Source organism: Diabrotica virgifera, chromosome 8, assembly GCF_917563875.1.
Source record: "Diabrotica virgifera virgifera chromosome 8, PGI_DIABVI_V3a".
Lineage (NCBI taxonomy): Eukaryota > Metazoa > Arthropoda > Insecta > Coleoptera > Chrysomelidae > Diabrotica > Diabrotica virgifera.
In genome coordinates this window covers 78,737,781-78,760,674 of record NC_065450.1, presented here as the reverse complement: position 1 = coordinate 78,760,674, position 22,894 = coordinate 78,737,781, and the positions used below count along the sequence as shown (strand labels likewise).

Here is a 22,894-nt window from a genome sequence, read left to right as displayed (position 1 = left end):
GATATCCTTAGTAAAAGTATAGCTTATAAAAAACCTAAAAAAAATGGTGCACCAGTAAAGTCTGTCAAACAAGTAAAAACAAAGTTGTAGCTCATGAAAATACGTTCTTATTCGTCTAATTCCAAATCGAATATTTCAAGGTGAAATCACCGAAAAATTAAGCACTTTTCGGGAAAAACCCTTTCAGACTTTTTTAAAGTGTTAATAGAATGCTTTATTTTAATTGTTTACAAAAGTTTCTAGCATGAAAAATAAGCGAGTTACGCTCAAAATAAAGTTGGCCCTCTTTTTTTTTGGTAAACAAATCATGAAAATCTCCCCGTGTTTAGCTCCCCAAATGAAATTAATCGCTACCTCTTTACAGACAATTTACTTACTTATCAATTTTTTATATGATCTGTCAGTCTCGCCGGTTTAAAGTGCTTATTTTTGAAAGGGTTATAGTTGAAAAAGCTTGAAAGGGTCACTATAATCACGAGTGTATGAAAATTTTGAACAGCTATATCTTAACCAATTCTTGTCTCACGGAAAAACAAAATAAAACTATCATATTTATAATAGCAAAACCTACATTTCTTTACTCTTTAAGATTTTTCTTATCACTAATACTTTCTCAGTTATTTTGAAAAAAGTAAATTTTTCAAAAATTTTTAGAAAAATCTTTTACCATAAAACTAATTTTTTTCAAAAATATGCACTTTAAACCAATCAAATTTATACATCATATAAACAATACACATACAGTTAAAATAAATGGTAAAGCGTTAACGATTAATTTTATTTAGGGTGATAAATAGAGGGAGGTTTTCACGATTTTTTTACCAAAAAAAGGGGCCAACTTTTTTTTTCAGTGTAACTCTGTTATTTTTTTATGCTAGAAACTTTTGTAAAAAAACAGATGTAAAGCTTTTTTTAGTTGCTTTAAAAATGTTAATAAGCTTTTCCCGAAAAGTGCTTAATTTTTCGGTGATTTCGCGTTGAATTATTTTATTTGGAATTAGACGAATAAGAACGTAAATAATTGATGGATTCGACCGTTACTTGATGGAAGTTCATTTTATCTAACAATAAAACACTGAAAACGTTTGTTTTCTATACTTCCACAAAATTTATTATAACCAAGTGACTACAGCTGTTTCGGCGGAGTGCCTTTCTCAAGTGATATAGTTTACAATGTGTTTGCCTTTTTAAGTCTTCAACTGAAGAGGTTGAGGAGTGGGGAGCTGTTTGTCTCGAGTTGGTCATTCAGAATTATATCTGTATTTTTCAGTTTATTAATTTCCATAGATTCTAAAAAAGATAGCTTAAGGCCTTTATTTTGAATATATAGAATTTGAAACTCTTCATTGAAAGAATGATTATGATCTAGAAGGTGAAGTGCGTATGTAGAAGTGTCTGTTTTTCTATTGTTGAATGCCCTTTTGTGTTCTGCTATCCGTTTGTCAAAAGTTCTGCCAGTTTGACCGATGTACGTTTTCGGACAGTCACCACAAGTTAGTTTGTACACACCACTCTGTAGTTGCTTTCTCTTTCGGCTTTTATTGTTCTTAATATATTTGCTTAAGTTGTTGTTAGTTCTGAAAGCTGGTGTTATTCCTTTCTTTTTTATGTATCTGGCTATCTTTGTTGTTATCTTGCCAGTATATGTGAGAGAGCAGAAGGTACTGGGTTCTTTCTGTGGTGGTGGATACACTAATTTCAGGGCTTTCTTATGGAGTTTTTGGTTTAAAATTTTGTTAACTGTTTGTTCGTTATAGCCGTTGTTTACTGCTATTTGTTTAATGATGTTTAGTTCTATCTCGAAGTTATTTTTTGTCATGGGAATTTCTGTCAGTCTATGTATCATGCTATGGTAGGCGGCTAATTTGTGTTGTGTAGGATGGGATGATGAATTGTGTATAGTTGTGTCAGTATGGGTAGGTTTATGATATACGGAGAACTCATGTTTGTTGTGTAGTCTGGAAATCGTTACATCTAGAAAGTTTATGGAGTTATTCTGTTCTGTTTCTATTGTAAACTCAATATTATTATGAAGTGAATTAATATATGATAGAAATTGGTCAAGTTGTCTGTTAGTACCTGTAAAGCATACTAGTATATCATCCACGTATCTCCACCAATATAAGAACTGTTTAAATACGGGATGTTTAGAAATTGTTGTTTCAAGTTGGTTCATAAATATATCTGAGAGCAATGGGCTTAGAGGATTACCCATAATAAGTCTTGCACTGTTGTTTGTGTATATTTGATTATTGAATTCAAAATAGTCTTGATTTATGCAAATTTCAAGAAGGTGTAAAATTTCAGATGCAATGATAGTGAAATTTTCAAATAGAAATTAGCAATGAAGGTGTAAAATTTTCACCTAAATTCACCGTAAAAAATACACTAGAACTAGTTAATAAAATACAACATTTTCAATTGCCCAACAACTCCAGACTAATTTCATTTGACGTAAAAAATCTTTTTCCTAGTGTTCCTCCTACAGAAACTTTTGTTTTAGTTAAAAATCTTTTAGACCATAATAGTACAAATCCGATCATTGCATCTGAAATTTTACACCTTCTTGAAATTTGCATAAATCAAGACTATTTTGAATTCAATAATCAAATATACACAAACAACAGTGCAGGACTTATTATGGGTAATCCTCTAAGCCCATTGCTCTCAGATATATTTATGAACCAACTTGAAACAACAATTTCTAAACATCCCGTATTTAAACAGTTCTTATATTGGTGGAGATACGTGGATGATATACTAGTATGCTTTACAGGTACTAACAGACAACTTGACCAATTTCTATCATATATTAATTCACTTCATAATAATATTGAGTTTACAATAGAAACAGAACAGAATAACTCCATAAACTTTCTAGATGTAACGATTTCCAGACTACACAACAAACATGAGTTCTCCGTATATCATAAACCTACCCATACTGACACAACTATACACAATTCATCATCCCATCCTACACAACACAAATTAGCCGCCTACCATAGCATGATACATAGACTGACAGAAATTCCCATGACAAAAAATAACTTCGAGATAGAACTAAACATCATTAAACAAATAGCAGTAAACAACGGCTATAACGAACAAACAGTTAACAAAATTTTAAACCAAAAACTCCATAAGAAAGCCCTGAAATTAGTGTATCCACCACCACAGAAAGAACCCAGTACCTTCTGCTCTCTCACATATACTGGCAAGATAACAACAAAGATAGCCAGATACATAAAAAAGAAAGGAATAACACCAGCTTTCAGAACTAACAACAACTTAAGCAAATATATTAAGAACAATAAAAGCCGAAAGAGAAAGCAACTACAGAGTGGTGTGTACAAACTAACTTGTGGTGACTGTCCGAAAACGTACATCGGTCAAACTGGCAGAACTTTTGACAAACGGATAGCAGAACACAAAAGGGAATTCAACAATAGAAAAACAGACACTTCTACATACGCACTTCACCTTCTAGATCATAATCATTCTTTCAATGAAGAGTTTCAAATTCTACATATTCAAAATAAAGGCCTTAAGCTATCTTTTTTAGAATCTATGGAAATTAATAAACTGAAAAATACAGATATAATTCTGAATGACCAACTCGAGACAAACAGCTCCCCACTCCTCAACCTCTTCAGTTGAAGACTTAAAAAGGCAAACACATTGTAAACTATATCACTTGAGAAAGGCACTCCGCCGAAACAGCTGTAGTCACTTGGTTATAATAAATTTTGTGGAAATATAGAAAACAAACGTTTTCAGTGTTTTATTGTTAGAATAAGAACGTATTTACCATGAGCTACAACTTTGCTTTTACTTAATTTATAGACTTTACTGATAAAACATTTTTTCATTTTTTTATAAGCTACAGTTTTGATAGGAATATTCTTTTCGATTAAATATTTACTTTTTGAGTTATTTGCGAAAAACCGTCTGAAAACGTAGTTTTTTTGTCGAAAAATCAACATTTTCAATCGCGAATAACTCGAAAAGTATTGACTTACGTAAAAAATTTTATAGAACGAAAGTTGCTTATAATCTGTCAGTTTATCCATTTCCGGGCTTATTTTAGACACGCCTTTTTCACCTCGCGAGAAGGGGTGCCTGTCACCCCCCAGGTAAAAGCAACCAACGGCACAATTTCAACTTTGAAGTGGAGGGTAAGTAGAACCTAAATCCAAATTTTCATGCAATTCGGAGTTGCCCCTGAAATTTACACTCCAAAACGGTCATTTATTGGGCTATATTTGAAATTAATAGTTTATAAGTATTTATGCTCGTATTCTACAAATCTGAATGAATATCCGTCTTTAGTGAAAAATAAAATTACAGAATACACCACAAAGATAAAAATTGAAAATCTGCAGGACGACAAAACAAAATATTTTTATACCAAAAACGAATAGCAAAATAATGCAAAAATACATATTATTATATCATCCAAAGCGAAGGAGTAGGGGAAAGCTGGGCAAAAATTAAAGCAAACATCTAGAATGGGCTAAAGAAGCTGTGAGCGGAAGATACATAAATAAAGCAAGAATCTCTTCCAAAGCAAAAAACTCGAAGTTGATGTACAGAGATGAAAGAAAAGTGCAAGGATAAGAAAAAGATTACTTGATATACATGTCAAAGAAGCATTCGAAGATTACATGAGAAGACATGAAACAATACAATTCTAAGAAGAATTAAAAACGAACACTGGGACCGATTTTCAAAACTGTAGCAGAGTAAAGAGCGAAAGTGAAGGAACTAATAGACCCAAAACACATCGAAAAGGATTCGTGGATTCTTATATACAGAAGAACAACAAATGACGTTAGATACACAAACACCACAAATTATCAAAAACGAAGAATTTCACATAAGCAAGCATCAAGTACAAAAGACACTTGACAAACTAAGAAATAGAAAGCTGCAAGTAACGATGGGTTACCAAATGAATTGTTGAAATATGGTGGAGCGGCAACGATGGATCAACTGACAACATTAATTATTATTAACAAGATTATAGGACACAATAAAATACCAGAGGAATGTAGAAAAACATATAAAAAATTGTTTAATATTATATTACTGACAGATCATATTCTACAGATTCAAGATGAAAAAAAAGTGTTGAATGTTACGTTATGATATTGAAACGTTCCAGTTTTCGTGATAAATGCTGATAACTGGTGTAGACAGTAGAGGAGTCAATGTAAATCTTAAATTTTGTTTTGCCTTTTTACAGGAGAAGGGAGAATAATATGGAGAATAATAGGTAAATATTAGTTATAACTCACTTGATATTCATAATAATTATTCATTTTTAATACTAAAACCAGTGATTTTACATTATTACCTAAACAAAATATAGTTTATAATATTTTTGGTATACACAGAGTTGCTTATTTATATAAAAAACTCCAAACAAACCACTTTAAAGTTACAAGTATACTAGGAATATATGCTTCCCAATAACTTCCTTAAAAAATCCAAGAAAACATAGAGTTCAGGAAACATGTAATCCCGAAGTTTAAGAGAGATAGACTGAAGGAGGAGAGAGAGAGAAAGAAAGAGAGAGAGAGAGAGAGAGAGAGAGAGAGAGAGAGAGAGAGAGAGAGAGAGAGAGCCTGAATTTGTATTAGGCGAACATTGTTAGTAGGACTGAAGTCCTGAGGAAAATAGTCAGAAATTACCTTAGAATCAGACTACAAATTAAACACAAACATATGTGAACCACTTATTAGACTTGTACTAGTTAGTAAGGGTTCTGAAAAGGGAATTGTTAATAAAAGACGAATGTACATTTAGTTAATTACAAAACATTGAAGAAAAATCTTCTCGGTAAAAGGTATATTTATGTAAATAAATTAAATAAAATAAATATATACTAGGTATCTTTTACACAAAAGATTTTTCTTCAATTTTTTTGTAATCCAGGCTTTGGTGCTATTTATTTTGAGTTTTAATCGGCCTCCTTCATGAATTACCTGGTTTAGAAGTTGTTAAAGAACTTTTGGGTTATCAGCAATGTGGCAGTGTCATCTGCATACCGTAGGTCGTAGGTTATTAATTGAGACGCCGTCGTTTATGTTTGTACCGTTGCTTTGGCTGTATCTTGTAAAGCCAACTGGAAGATTTATTCCGATTCCATAACGTATAAAATAACAAAGACAGTAAGATGCATCCCTGATGGACTGCTCGTTGTATTAGTAATTAAAATTAATTAAATAAAAATATTTAAAATTAATAAAATCATATTGTATGACCCACTTGTCGAATGATAATCATTAAAAAAAGTTTCTTAATATAAATAGATAATTTAAGGAATACTTTTACTACCTATTCTCTCAATATAATTATAATAATAAACATACATAGTTTCAAAAGTTATGCAACATCTAAAATTATGCTCATTTTCATATTTGATTTTTTCATGGGCAGGTGAACGGATTCTGCTAATTTTTTTTATTATATTAGATTTTCCTTTGGCATTTACATGGCAAATGTTTACTCAAACTTCTTTTTTGTACTTATACCGGGTGGAAGAAAAGAAATGTCTTTCTTATGTAAAGTTTGAGACACCATGTAGGGAAGACAAGGTACAAGTGTGTGTACACATCGAAATCGTATTATAGTCTTGTGTTTTGTGAACATTTTGTTTTTCCAATGTCCATGATATCTTTTGAAACAAAGAAAATATACGGTTTTATTGTTTAACATGTGTTTTAACTGAAACAAAAGTTTGAGACACCCTGCAGGGAGGAAATGGTACAAAGGTGGGTATACATCGAAAGAATGTTGTAGTTTCATATTTTGTGAACATTTAATTTTTTAGTTTCTCTGATATCTTTAATAACAAAGAAACCAGACGGTTTTACTCTATAATATGTGTTTTAACTGAGGACATGTGATACGTGAGGATTCCATGTCTTTTCATACACTAAGATGAAATTATTTCATATATCATAATGCGAAAGGAACAAAATGTTCAAAGAAAGAAAATCAGCGCAATGTAAAGAACCTCCACGTAGACACCAAATCCGTACTTATTCTCAAGTAAATTCCACCCCTAAACATCACAGAGCCTCCATTAAACAATCTCGTCTCTATTATGTAGCGCTGCGCATACCGCTCACTTGGTCGACAAATAATTCTTAATGTTAATTTAGCTTAACTCTTTATTGTTAATCTAGCTTTGTATCAGTTAAAACATGTCAAAGTATAAAAGCTTATATTTTCTTTGTTTCTAAAGATATCAGGGACATTCAAATAACAAAATGTTCACAAAACATAAGACTACAATACCATTTCGATGTATACCTATACTTATACCTAGTCCGTCCTATAAATAAATGTATTATTTATTATAATTTTTGTGTCGTTGGATTTGTCTTCCTCGGGAATAAGATATTTTATAATAATAGTAAGTATATTTAAAGTATTTTTGTAGACTTCACTTGGTCTATTAAATTTGTCAGTATGTATGAGAAATCTTGTAACCTGTCAAAGCAAAGGGAAATAGCTCAGTGGTAGAGCGTGCGAACCGGAGATCGAGAGGTCCCGGCTTCAAATACCGGACGATTCATATTCTTTTTTGTTATCGTTTTAATAAAATTTTTTAAAAAGTGGTAGGTAAGAAAGTTAGTTTAATATTTAAATAAAATACAAATAACCTGTTAAGTATATTTATTTCTTTGAAATTATATATAGAAGTATAACTTCTTACGTGCGTACAAAGTACACACTCATTCTTTTTTTTCTTTCACCCAGTATAAGTTCAAAAAAATAAGTTTGAGTCAACATTTGCCCAACTGTGTAAATACCAAAGAAAAATCTAAAATAATAAAAAAAATTAGCGGAATGCGTTTATCTGTTCACGAAAAAAACAACTTGGAGAATGACCATACTTTTTAGGTGATGCATAACTTTTGAAAGTATGTGTACTATGTAAGTAAAATAAGACACAAACACTAGTACATCGTTGAATAAACTTATACCCACCCGTGGTTTTGCTAAACATTCCACATTCGAAAAAGCATACAAGTGTTTACAAAATTTTAATTAAACATGCACATAACAACATTGACAAGAGTGTAAAAGAAAATATTATATTATAAAAAGTAGTTAAGATGGTAAAAGCTGCACCCCGTTGAATTTTTAATCGGGATTAGGTATTCGAAATAACCCCTTTAGCAAAATGTTTATCTCCCTAGGTAGCCCCAGTGATCCTAGGTCACGAAAAATTTTCCTGAACGATTATTATTTGCTTTAAAAAATCTGAAAACACTCATGAACATACATTTTCATGCTCACAAATCCTTTGATTTTTTTTTCAGATTTTTTAGAGCAAAATTGAGCTCAGGAGAACTTTTTGAAATTTTTAGGATATGTAGGTAATTTTTGGCAAACTTGTATTTAATTATTTTTCGTATATTTTTTTCCGTTCTTTTGAATGGCTGTAAGTTTTAGAAGATGCCAAAGTTGTTCTTCCAGCGCTTATGAGAAGATATTTATGTTAAACAACATGTTTATGTTATGTTGTATAAGAGTATATTATGTTAAACTACAACGGCGATCGAATGCACACTTGTCTCACTCTTCTATCTATGGAGGGTGCCTGTGTCATCAAGTTTATTGTTTGCTTATAACCCAAAGATGGTATTAGAAATGAGAAATTGGACCTCTGACTTACGGTTCCAGTACCGCCGAAATAGTACCGGCGATATATTATTCGACGAGTCTTAGCAAAATACAAATGTATAGTTTTGGTTTTTATATCACATCCGCTTAAAATGTTGTAACCGGAAGTGCCATATTATAGTCGCAGAAATAGTACATAGCGATCAGAAACAGTGATATATAAAAAGACGCGTAGTGGAAAGGCGAGCTTGATTGTTTAGTTCCGGTTTTGACGTCATTTCCGGTTAAAAAGTTATGACCGAAATTTTGGCAAAATGACTCAAATTAGTGAAATCGTATATCAATCGACGCAAAGTGACACGAAGAATTTCAATATTAACTTCCGGTGCTATTCTTGGTCACGTTGGGTGAAAACCTAGGACTTATGAAATCCAACTACTTGTTTTGTTAAATATAGTTATTAACCATTTTATTTCTTGTTTATCTACAAGTTTCAAGAGTTCCGCACAAAACTTGTAAGACTCTACAGCTTTACCATCTTTAGTTTTTCTCATAGCTGACGAGACTTCTTTGATTTTCAATGGGGGTCCTGTTTGGCATTCCGTGTCCTCAATGGTGTTCTGAATTATTTCTGTAAAGTATATCAATAATATGCGTAAACCATGCTACCGTGTGTCAAAGTGATTTTATTTTGTATGCGTGAGATCCACAAAATATAAACGAAATCTGTTACATGCTGACATACACGTGTAAGGAATAACTACAACAACAATGCATTTTGACATGCACAGAGAATTGGAAACGAAAGAATAGGAGAATGCATTGACTTCTTAAAAGTGTTATAATTACTTGACCACATATCTCAAGATTATTACGCTATTTTTATTATTGAATTATGTATTGCATTATTTATCATATTTGTTATTATTTAACATTACTTTTATTAACTGCTAACTTTATTTATTAATAATGTCTAAATAATTTTATATTATTTAGTTATTTTTGCATAACATTTTTGGCAAAAAAAATCAAACATGGAAAATAAATTAAATTCAACAGATTAACGCACAAAAGAACAATAGTGAAAATGAAAAATTGATAATAGAAACAAAATAAATGGTAAAAAGATGGAAACAACACTTTGAAGAACTATTCACGGATATAAATCAAGATGATATTTGAAGAATCAAATAATATATTGTAAAATAACACAGAAAACTCAATAAACAAAAATAAGAACTAAGGTGGATAGCATAACACCAGAAATGATTATAAAAAACATGGGAAAAATATTACTAAAAATAATGAACAGAATATGGAAAAATTAAGACATTTCGGAAATTGGAAAGTGTTACTAATATACAAAAAAGTATGTTGATGGGTACTGGTGTGAAACTCATAGAAAAAATATTAAATGATTAAGAATATTGACAGAACACACATTAGACGAAGCACAAAGTGGATTGAAAACGGAATGAAGATAAATATCAACAAGACAAATATGCAGATAGGAGAAACAAGAGAAGAACTTAATATAGAAATTGAAGAAACAAAATAGAAAAAGCTAAGAACAAGATCGCTAGTAGCAGAAATCAATATCTGAGTAGAGAAATGGATACTAATTGAACGGTAAAAGAGCAAGAGCAAAACTATCAAGATGAAGGTTTTAAGAAGAGTTAAATGTGTTACCGAAATGGATAGAATAAAGAACACGAATATAAGGAAGGAATTGAAAATACAATCTACATTGAACTTTACCATAGAACATTGTAGAAGACAGATAGCTAAGATGGTGGAACTATTTATTTAAATACAAGAGTTACGTGGTCAAGTAATTTTTAATCTAGAAATTTAAATTCGTTTATTAAAAAAACTGCTTCCATATAATGTTTTCTCTATGATCTTGAACGCATGCAGTATAATATGATTTGTAGTATTCTTTGGTATACTGTGTGTATATATTTATCTTATACACCGTAAAAAAATATTGATTTTCTTTGTTTTCAAGAAGAGAAAAGAGAAAACGAATAGACGAAAATATGTTGACACTTGCGTGTCTATAGAACCATTAATAGAAAAGCTAATTGTAGAAGTAGTTTTCTAAATACAGAGTGAGTTTTATATATGGAACATCTCAATTATTTCGGAAACGGATTGCACGATTTTTATAGGTTTTAGTGAGTAAAGGTCCTGTGATGCAGTCGATATTATGGTGGCATTTACAATTTTGTCAGATATTTCGTGTTTCAGGAAATCTAATGACCTTTCTGATTTCAAATGGAACATCCTGTATATTTTTTGCATGCTAAAGTCCTTAAGAAATACTGATTATTTTTCATGTCATATCGCCAAAACTGGCGATTTTCAAAGCTCAAAAACACAAGTACAGTATTGGGCAAAATAAACAGTACTGAAATTAATATTGAAATGTTTATGATTATTTATACATTATGATTTATACATTTTGATTATTTATATTATGTATATTTCATTATTATCATTTGGCTCTACAACTCTATGTGAGTCTTGGCCGCGTTTACTATTTCCCTCCATTGTTGTCGGTACTGAGCAGCTGTATTCCCATTTTGCGTAGATCACTTGCTACTGCGTCCTTCCATCTCTTTCTTGGGGGACCAACTGACCTTTAGCCATCGGGCCTATGTGGCGTTCAGAAGTCTTTCGTCACTCGATCTCAGTACGTAGCCCGCCCATCATATTCGGTTTGCTTTAATGTAGCGTACTATGTTTTCATCTCCATATACTGTCTGGAGTTCATCATTGTGCCTTCTTCTACATTATCCTCAATCCTGTTGTCTCTTCTCTGCAAGGCCCATATATAGTCCGCAGTATCTTTCTTTCAAGTACCAGTAAATTTGTCTTTTCCCACTGGTTCAGAGTCCATGTCTCGCTTCCATACGTTATTGTGGGACGAATTATTGTCTTATATACTCTTATTTTTGCTGGTCTTGAAATTATTTTTGATTTAAGTACGGTCATTAATGAGTAATATGCCCTGTTTCCTGCAATGATCCTGGCTGCCACGTCCTTTTCATATTTATTTTCAGATGTTATGATCGCTCTCAGGTACTTGAATTCTTTGACGACTTCAAAGTTGTATTCATTAATTGTTACGTTTTGTCTAACCCGTGGTCTTGGGTTCTTCGTAACCACCATGTACTTGGTCTTGTCCTCGTTGACCTTAAGACCAACTTCCTTGGCTCCGTTCTTGAATAGGGTGAAAACTTCTTTTGCATCTCTGGTGGATTGTGCAATTGTGTCCATGTCATCCGCAAAGGCCAATAGTATCTTTGATCCTTGAGTGGCAAATCCGTTTGTCAGTTGTAGCTAAGCTTTCTTTACTGTATGTTCCAGTGCGAAGTTAAACAGCAGTGGGGCGAGAGGGTTTCCTTGTCTAAGCCCGGTGTCAATGAGGAATTCCTTCGACTTGGTGCTGCCAATTCTAATCCGTGCGGAAGCGGATATATTTAGTATATATTTAATAGCCTGGCAAACATTATTCACGACGACGTTCCCGATAAAACAGCTATTAAAGATGCCATCTGGCCCGGAAAAATGTTTAATTCTAGTCCGAAATTCCGAAATGTCAGACAGTGCATTGATCTGCCCCTTTGATCAGGTGGCGTTAGGTCTGATGAGCGGCGATTTCTCAAAATAATCTAGCAGTATTCGAAAACTCCACGATAAAATTTTCTTCTGCAAAACTGAGACCAATCCTGCAGTACCTAATACTAACATGACATTCACATACGTTATTAAAACGTTCGGAAACCTCTCAGTGGGTTTCGGCGCCTGACACATACAAATTTGAGGCATACTCATTTCAGTACTGTTTGTTTTGCCGCACACCATAATAAATATTATTTTTGAAATTACGAAGTGCCTAAATTCAAATTCAAACCTTCTATAAGTTCTTCCTATAAGAATTGTTGCCATGTTTTATTCTAAATCGATGTTGAAAGCGCTTATAAGAGGACGTGCGTTCGGGCTGCATTAGCAATTAAAAAACTATGTTTAAAAATGAAAAAATCCCAAAATATTTACCGGAGCTAAGAGAATAAGCTTTAAACTTTAATTTTTAAACTTGTAAATCGAAAACAATCAATTTTCCAAAAATATTACAAGACCTTTTTTGTTCCGAATGATCCAAAAATCTTAATAATAATATTATTTGCCAGGCCGAAAAAATTTATTGTTATAATTTGTTATATTAAAAAATGTTTAAATAAATTTAGCAATAATTTTGAAATTATGACATTGAGGTATAGGGAAAATTACATGAAAGTAATCAGTATCTTTTAAGGACTTCAAAACGCAAAAACTTTAGGTACAGGGTGTTCCATTTGAAATAAGAAAATTCATTAGATTTTCAGAAAATCGGAAAATCTGACAATGTCAACATCATATCGGCTGAATCTCGAGACCCTTACTCACTAAAGCCTATAAAAATGGTGGAAGCCAATTCTAAGGTAATTGAGGCGTTTCATATATAAACCTCACTCTGTATGTTGTTTAAATACATCTAATTGAAAGTTAGATCTCACTTGAAATACTGTGACAGTGGCCCAGAGGATGTTGTTGAAGTGTTTTCGGTCGCATCGACATCGTATATTGTCCATCGATTCACAGGTGCATTCCTTGGTGGAACCATAATCGTCTACATAGACGCAAAACTTACCGCCGAATAGATACATTCCCAGAATGCTATAGAAAATATTTATATAGTTTATATAGTGTTAATGTAACTGTGTAAGGCATTAAACAATTAACAAAATGGCTCAAAAACCTTTTTGGGTGCTTCAAAAACAAGAACAGGCCAAAACAATAAATAAAAGCGATAAGTAGTCCACCGCTGTCACCAATGTTACATAGCTTAAAGGCAAGCCTCCACAGGTCCGCATCGTATGCATCGGACTGATCGCTTCAAACGGATAAATTTTTCATAGTGCGTCCACTTTATCGGCAGCGATCGGATTTGCCGACGCGAGTATCAGTAACCAGTTTTTCAAATGATCCAACAAACCAATCTAATAGTCGCTGTAGATTGTTTCTCCGTGTTTCAAATAGTCATGGAAAATAATTTCTTGCGGGTCCCAAAATATAGAGGCCATTTTCGGCGATTTGTTGCGTCTTTGGTCGCTTTGGATGGCTATCCCGGGTGCTCTCCAGTCAGATGACTGCCGATTTGACTTTAAAGTGAAGTGATGGATCCACGTTTCATCCATTATGATAGATCCATGTTTCATCCATCCTATACCGATGCAAAAATTCCGACTTTTTCCGATTAAACTTGTTTACACAGCACCGAGATTAATTAAAACATTGTTGCTTTTGCTCTGCTGTGAGAAAACGCTGCACCAATTTGGAAAACAGTCTTCTCATACTCCAATGTTCATGTATAATAGTAAAAACGCTATCCTTTGATAACTTTAGAGTGTCAGCTATATGTTGCAACTTTCTTTGAGGTTTTACATAATAATTTTAAAAGGGATGGGAGTATAACAGACCCATACACAATCTCTTTTTAGACTTTCGACAGGCATATGATAGCGTAGAAAGAAGCCAATTATGGAATGCCATGGCGCAGTTCTCAATACCAAAGAAACTCATTCGGATGACTAAAGTATGTATGGAGGGTGGAATATCAAAAGTACGTGTAAATAATAAACTGTCTGACAGCTTTGAAATCAACAGTGGACTCAAACAGGGTGATGCGTTATCTCCACTACTTTTTAACCATTTTATTAGAGAAAGCCATGAGGTCGGCCGAAATAAGGACAGAACTGCTATCGGTTCAAGGTCCCAAGTTATTACTAGTTTACGCAGATGACATTGATCTCGTTGGAGACTCCATCCTATCCACAAAAGCCATTTTCAAAAAGGTGGAAGGAGCAACAAGCGAAGTAGGGCTGAGGATTAATGAAGAGAAGACGAAATATATGTGTATAAATAGAACGACACGAAGAGACAGGATAGGACAAAAAGTGACGGCTAGCACCTTCAATTTAGAAAGAGTACAACGTTTTAAGTATCTGGGGGCCGTAATCACAGATGTCAAGGATGTTACTGAAGAAATAAAAGAATCCAATCAGCAAATCGCTGTCTATTCGCACTGGATAAGCTTATAAAATCAAAAAATCTTACCAAGTTCTTAAAAGTTCCAAGATCAAAATTTATAAATCCATCGTCAGACCAGTACTAACATATGGATGCGAAACGTGGACGATGACCAAATCAAACGAAGAAAAGCTCAGACGTTTTGAACGAAAAATACTTAGAAAAATGTTCGGACCTCACCACGACATTAACACAAACCAGTATAGGATCAGAACCAACATCGAATTAAAAGCACTTTACAATGACACCGATATTGTCCAAGAAATTAAATCACAGCAAATTAAATCACAAAGATGGGCAGGCCACGTGCACAGACTTCATAACGAAAGACTTGTAAAACTGGCATGGGAGGAGATTCCTACAGGCAAAAGACCACTTGGACGTCCCAGAATGCGATGGAGAGATAACATCCAATCAGATCTCCGAAAAATGAATATTCCATTTGACCCTAGGTTGACGGAAGACCGAAGAAATTGAAAGAAAGTTGTACAGTCAGCCAGGACCCACCCAGGGTTGTAGCGCTACGTGATGATAATAATTTTCAGCGTTTTTTAAGTTTTCGGGAATAACTGCCTCATTTGTTCTCCGTCGGTTTGGCTGCATTTAAATTAGGCGAACCATCATTTAATATTTTTAATAGATAAAGCAGTGTTCCAGCAATACTTTTTGAGCCATTGCTCAATTGCTCAGATTGGACGGTAGTTTTCACCCATCAAATAATAGTGATAAATCAGCACACGAAATTGCTTTGAATTCATTGTTTATAAAAAATTCCACTCATCATCATCATCATCATCATCATCATCATCATCATCATCATCATCATCATCATCATCATCATCATCATCATCATCATCATCATCATCATCATCATCATCATCATCATCATCATCATCATCATCCAGCTTCTTCTCTTGTCTACTGCAAGTCATAAGCCTCCTCAGCACGTCTCTAGGGAGTTTGATCTTGTGCTAATTGTATCCATCTACCATCTATTCTTTTTATGTCATCTGTCCAGCGTGTTGGTGGTCTGCCTCTATTTCTCTTGTCCATGGGAGGTCTCCATTCTAACAGTCTTTTTGTCCACCTGTCATCCTGCAGTCTCGCTATATGTCCGGCAAAACTCCATTTTAATCTGGTAATTTTTTCTATGATATCTTGCACACTCGTTCTTTACCTTATTTCTAAATTTCTCACTCGATCCGCTAGTCTTATATTCCTAGTATGAATCTTTCTATTTTCCGCTGTGCTCTTCTAAGATGACACCCTTGCTTTGATTAATGTTAGTGTTTCAGTTCGGTACGTAATGACTGGAAGAACACATTAATTGTATACTTTCCTTTTAGGGCTTAAAAGAATTTCACTGCTGAATATGCTGGAAGAACTCTGAAAACATTTTATAACTTAGTTTTGAAAAACCAATTTTTTCAGTCGTATTATTCACTGAACATTCACTTTACCTGTTTTTTGAAGCACCCATTAATTTAAATATCTAAGAATATTAAAATTTTAGATCAGACAGTTTTTGGTTTCTGATCGTGTGTTAACTAACTCGCCAAAATTAATCTACCAATAAAGCACTCTACTGAAAATGGTTTATATTATTTATGTGAAATAATACAAGAAAAATATTTAAATATCAAAAATATACCAAACTTTGTTTCCACTTTTTTTGAACAAATTCTGCTTCCTCCTTTGTCACTTAGATCCGCATGTAAAAATATTTGAAATGTTTGTTTTAAGCCAGGGGTTCCCAACCTTCTAGCAACTGCGTACCACCTGAAATATTTTGAAAATTTTGGCGTACCACCAAACCCCCAGTGTGGGGAGGGTCATGGAATGGAAGGACCCCTCCCCCGATCCTATTTTTTTTAGAAACATATTTAGTATCAGAAACATGTCAAATCAACAAAAATCAACAGTAGTCATTGTATATCGAGATTATTGCCAAACTTGTTGCAGTTTGCTTGTGATTAAAGTGTCAATTGCAGGAATAATTGAGCTTACGTAATTGTATTCTTAACTCCTCTTCAACATTCGTTAGTTAATTTCTATATTTATTTTTTTATTTTTTACATACAATAGTTCAGAAAAACTAGTTTCATACATGTAACTATTGACAAATAGAATGGCATCAAAAACAGCATAGCTTGTCGGGAGAGCATTTCATACTCGGATTTACACCCGATATAGAAGTCAATTAACGATTTCTCTTTAAAACATGTCTAATAGAACTGTCTTCTGTAAAATCGATGAATGTTTTCTGTAATTCCAATTCATTTCAATTCTGATCCAGTCAAGTTTGGAATAATCTTCAGAGAAATATTTATTAAAACTTTCTTGAAGAGATTCCAAGAGAAGAATTATATCAGCAACCACATCTGATATGGGAGGTATTTCGTTTTCTTCAAAGAATGATGACAGCGTAGGAAAAGCAGAGACAGTCGTCTCCTGTATTTGAGAACATAAAAGAACCAAGTTTTTCTTGAAGGAGTTTATTTTCTCATTGGCTGTGAAGGGAGTTGTGTTTACTCCCTGAAGACCCTGTATGCAACAAAGGAGTTTTAAACTTGCCACCCACTTGATGTGTGAAGCTTTCTTAATTAAATAATCTTAAATTAAGAGACCAAGCCTTTATGAAAATAACTTTCACAGCATGTGATAAAACAGAGATCATATTTTCCGACATACCTTAAGCAGTTAATTCTTCTCGGTGTATGACACAATGTGTACTTCGGCATTCAGGAGCAATTTTCTTTAAATTTTCTTTATTTTTGCTGCTAGCTTTGTCAATTTTCCTGACAGAGCTTTTGCTCCATCTGTACAAAAACCAATACACTTTGATCAAGGAACGCGTATTTTGAGCCTTAAATACTTATTTATTGTATTAAAAATAAGTTCCGCTGTAGTGTTTGATTCAAGTGAATTGCAGAACAAAAACTCTTTGAACGGTTTGGGCCATTTCCACAGCGGCCGGTAGTAAAAGAGTCCCAGCTATTATATGAGACTTTCCATCCTTTGCCATTTTATAACTATAAACTTATAGCAAGGTATGTATAACGCCTTCATTAAGCTTGTATCAGTATTTACAAAGCTAGTCATGCATTTATTTTATTTTTTTAAAAAGTAGATTTTCTGTAAAAAAATTCGATCAGCAACCAAATCAGAGAGTGTTAAGTGTTGATGACGTAACAGTTTAGAAGGCTTTATGCTTTGGTTCGAAAGCGTTTCGAAATAAACAACACATTGAGGAATAGAATTGTCATTATTTTCTGTGCCAATCTTCACCGTATCGCCGCCAATCAAACCGTACTTTGAGTAATCGCTTGTTTCACCCACGCGACGCGTACCACCTGAAATATTCCCTCGTACCACCAGTGGTACGCGTACCACCGGTTGGGAACCCCTGTTTTAAGCAAGAACTTTTTTGAAGTTATATTTCTTTAGGCACGAGGGTGAATTTTTACATTCCCTGGCGCATGCGCACACCGACAGTACATTAGTCAATTATCGTTATATATGACAGTATATTTAGTCGCTCAAACGTTATACGGGATCGTATTGGGTGTTAAAATCATCTGTCAATAATTGTTGGAGATTATAGATCAACAAATGTTGTGTATATTAGTTTTTATTGTTGTGATGGCAGAGAAAAAAGCGAGATTATAATTGTAGTGACTTTTTAAATAGTTTTTAAAACCGACAAGTACGTAATAATTGTAAATGTTTCAGTATCCTAATAAAAATTACATAGGTACCTACCTATTTGGAAAATTTAAAATGAACCTATCAAAATAGCATGTAGTATATAGTGCTTTGATTTACATAATTTAATTAATATCAAAATTTCTGTCAATATTCACCTAATATATTGTTTTGTTGTATTTTAATATTTCAATATATCAATATTCTACAAAAATCAAAATAATTTGGTTAAATTCAGAACTGTCAAAAGTTTAAACCGTTTAGTTCGTTGATCTTCCCATATGATGCAGGTGTCTCCGTGGGTAGCATGATACTACGACAAACCTGGTTGTCGTAGTATCATGGTGGGTAGAAGTGTAAGATGAATGAATTCCAATACTAACTGCGCAAACATAAGCGGGTTCGAACCCCAATAGAAACTTTTATTTTTTTTGTTTTTTTTATACATTTTATGATTGTAAGTATATTTATTATATAATTTTTTCTCAGAAAATACGTATTTAGTTAAAACTTTTTTCGACAATTATTGTTCAGAAATCACTTGTGGCATTTTTCAATGTGTTTGTGTGTGTTTTATTATTTTATTTTTTTAATTTTTGGTACTGCTTTAATAAAATTTTTTGAAAAGTAGTAAGTATTAAAATTAGTTTAATATTTAAATAAAATATAAATAAACTGTTTAAAGTATATTAATTTAGTTGAAATCATATAATAGAAGTATAACTTCTTACGTGCGTACAAAGTACACACACATTCTTTTTTTTTTAATGAAAAGTGATCCTCTTCTCTCGATGGTTTTGTCTATTTATAGAGTTTATTCATTGACCTGGAGAAAGCCTATGATAGAGTTCCTCGATAGATTCTGTGGTGAGCACTCAATAAGAGAGGAGTCCCTCGTGAATATGTAAAGATTGTGAGAGATATGTATAAGGGAGTAACGACTAGTGTTAGGACAGGTGTGGGAGAGACTGATAAATTTCATGTGAAAGTAGAATTGCACCAAGGCTCCGGTCCTTATTTATTCTCATTCATTTTGGACCAGATAATAGCGAAACTACAGGGTAACATTCCATGGTGCTTAATGTATGCTGATGATGTAGTGTTAATAGGAAATAGTGAAAGAGACTTAGAACAACAATTGGAACAGTGGAGACAAGCTCTGGAGGAACAACGGTTAAAACTTAGTAAGACAAAAACACTGTATGTATTTGGAGTGTTCATTTAAAGATGAAGTTATTACAAATAAAATGGTATCTTAGGAAAGTGAAATGATTGTGAAAAGCAATAGTAAGTGCCTAGGATCGGTATTAGAGAGTAATGGAGAAATATATAGAGATGCATGCAGTAGAATTAGGGCTGGATGGATGAAGTGGAAGGAAGCGAGTGGTGTGTTGTGTGACAGAAAAATTTCAATGAAGCTGAAGGGAAAACTCTATAAAACAGCCATAAGACTGGCTATGATGTACTGAACAGAATGTTGGGCAGTGAAAAAGAAAGAGGAACAGCGAATACATGCGGCGGAAATGATAATGCTTAGATGGATGAGTAGAGTGACAAAAAAGGATAAAATTAGAAATAAGTATATTAGGGGAAGTCTAGGTGTGGCACTAATTGACTCCAAAATGAGAGCGCACAGGTTAAGATGGTTTGGTCATGTTCACCGTCGAGACGTTAATCACCCAATACGAAGAATTGCTGAAGTGCAGATTCCTGGAAAGAGTAGGAGAGGAAGACCAAAGAAGAACTGGGGGAAGATGATTAGACAGGAGATGTTGGTAAAGGGGATTAATATTGATATGACCCAAAATAGAATTGTGTAAAAAATGCAATTAGGGACGCAGACCCCGCATAGATATAAGGCAAAGAGAATGATGAAGAGCTATTTATAGAGTAATCTTTTGATCTAGAGATTTTGATATAGAGTTTTGATCCTCATGACTAGTAACCCACAGTGTGGGGAGTCCTACTTTGCCTGATGTAAAATCAAGGACTAGTTTAAACATAATATTTTATTAGTGCAGTCACTGAAGGTTTTCACTTCCGATTTCGTTGAACCTTAATCGATTTTCATAAAAATTGTTGAGTGGTCAGAGGAAGAAAAAAAGTGACATACTGCCAACTTGCTCTTTTACCCTGGAGGTGGATGCGACCCCTTCCCAGGAGTGACAATTTTCCCAGGATTTACTTGTTAATTGCAATTGAAATTCTTAAATTTGATTTTTCTGCTTTTTTATATTTCCCCATATTATTTCACATAAATAAACAATATATACCAAAAATACGAATAAACACTAGGTAATAATAAAAATAAGCGCAACATTTTGTAATACGTAGCTAAAGGATTGAAATTTTTCATACCTATACCATATACCATGAACATGAACACAAACTCTAATGACTCGTAGGGTGGTGGTTGGTGGTAACAAACAAATGCACTGTTTACGTGAGTGTTTCAATAGAGCTACTTAACTAATTATTAACTTTTTGTTGGATTTATATTCACTGTAATACATTTTACACGGATACCCTCAGCACAATGGGACTTACCGGGGGAAAACAGTAAGAACCGCCTCAGTTAAACTACCTAGATAGACAGCATATGGGATAAAGGGTACCCAAAATTCATTTTTTTTCATTTTTTACTTTCTATGTAAGAAGACTTATAACCATGCAGCACTTTTTCCCTTCACCTCACCGCTAAAAACGCCATTTTTTCGTTTTTATTTTTTTTTAGGTGGGATGCAATAAATTTTTCATAATAAATAAAAATTTCAAAAAATGCACAAGTATAGCTGAGACTTTTACAAAATATCTCTATTTTTATAGACCCGTATAGACAAGGTGAAAACGGCGGGTTCGAAGGGAAAAATATTCCCATGAGATTTTTTTAAATAATCACATTCGTGAGATATCCAATAATAAGGTGCAAGAAGTCGCCCACGTGAAAAGTGGGCCAATTTTTTTAACAATTTTTTTTAATCAAATTGTAAGAATCAATATTTTTGGCCCGAAAAATTTTTCTTTAATTTTTTTGGACCATTCTGGACAAAAAAGATCTCTTATAATTTTTCTTTAAAGTTGATCGTTTTCGACTTATAAGCAATTTAAAATTGAAAAAAAACGAAAAATGGCGATTTTCAAAGCCTAATAACTCGGTTAAAAGTTATTATTATGAAAGTCAATATATGACTAGATTAAAGTTTAAAGCCCCGCCTACAAGATCCTGAAGAAATTTTTGTGATTATTTTATTACTAAGCTGTTATTTTTAAGTAATAATAATAAGCGCCATGCACGTGTGCGGGGCTGTAAATGCTGAGTGCGAGAGAGAAGTCATTCCAGCAGTCCAATAATTGTGCATCTTACTCGCACTCACATTTACAGCAGCGTCAATACGATCTAACCACTCATTGTTATTAATTAAAAATAACAGCTTAGTAGTAAATTAATGACACAGATTTCTTCAGGATCATGTAACGGCGACTTTAAACTTTGACTTAGTCACTTTCTGACTTTCAAAATAATAATTTTTGACAGAGTTATTAAGTCTTAAAAATGGCCATTTTCGCGTTTTTCAAATTTTAAATTGCTTATAAGTCGAAAACGATCAACTTTAGAGAAAAATTATAAGAGATCTTTTTTGTCCAGAATGGTCCAAAAAATTAAAGAAAAAATTGTTCGGGCCAAAAATATTGATTCTTGCAATTTGATTAAAAAAAAATTGTTAAAAAACAATTGGCCCACTTTTCACGTGGGCGACTTCTTGAACCTTATTCTGGGATGTATCACGAATGTGATTATGCAAAAATATCTCATGGGAATATTTTTCCCAACGAACCCGCCATTTCCGCCTTGTCTAGTAGATTGTGTGTGCACAACACAATGCATTTTAATTTTTTTTTGGAAAAAAGCGTATAACTTTTTTTGGATATGGTTACAAGTCTATTTTTTATTTTGTGTATTTTATAAAAAACTATATTTTAAAAAAAAATTATAGGTTATAATTCAAAGCAACTGAGTCCTTTAAAACATTCCAAAATGGTAGAAACACGTTCAAATACCCCAAAAACTAGATGGGTTTTTGGATGTATTTTTTGGGGGTTTGAACGTGTTTCTTCCATTTCCCGGCATTATGAGTTATTAAAATTGAGGTTAATATACATGCCCATGGTGATGTAGGCAACATCCATACTTTGGCTGAAAAGATATGAGGATGGATGCCCTTTTCTGATTATTCTATGTGTTTCTGCATTATTTCTATCTGCTTTATGCGGTTCTGTGTATGGGAATGTTCGTATTGTGTTGTATATTATGTTGTTCTGAAGCTATTTTCTTGTGACATTTTTGCAATTAACTAGTTATGATGGGAAATAAGCCACCATTTTACTAAAAAAATGATTTTATTAACGTGTC

The 22,894-nt window shown here is 33.2% G+C and overlaps 1 protein-coding gene across 5 annotated transcripts in view; it reads right to left on the bottom strand.

Moving 5' to 3' along the window:
* The window catches only part of LOC114336592 (voltage-dependent T-type calcium channel subunit alpha-1G), a 171,811-nt gene that overhangs the window by 73,248 nt on the left and 75,669 nt on the right, over window positions 1–22,894 (bottom strand). For 4 of the 5 annotated variants that reach the window (XR_007700207.1, XM_050658604.1, XM_050658607.1 and 1 more), the window contains exon 14: window positions 13,206–13,365. The exons of the other annotated variant lie outside the window; for it this stretch is intronic. Coding sequence is in view for 3 of the 4 variants with exons in the window: in XM_050658604.1 (XP_050514561.1) it covers window positions 13,206–13,365 (160 nt within the window). In the remaining variant the exon portion in view is untranslated. The remainder of the gene's footprint in view (window positions 1–13,205; window positions 13,366–22,894) is intronic. 5 annotated transcript variants of the gene reach the window in all.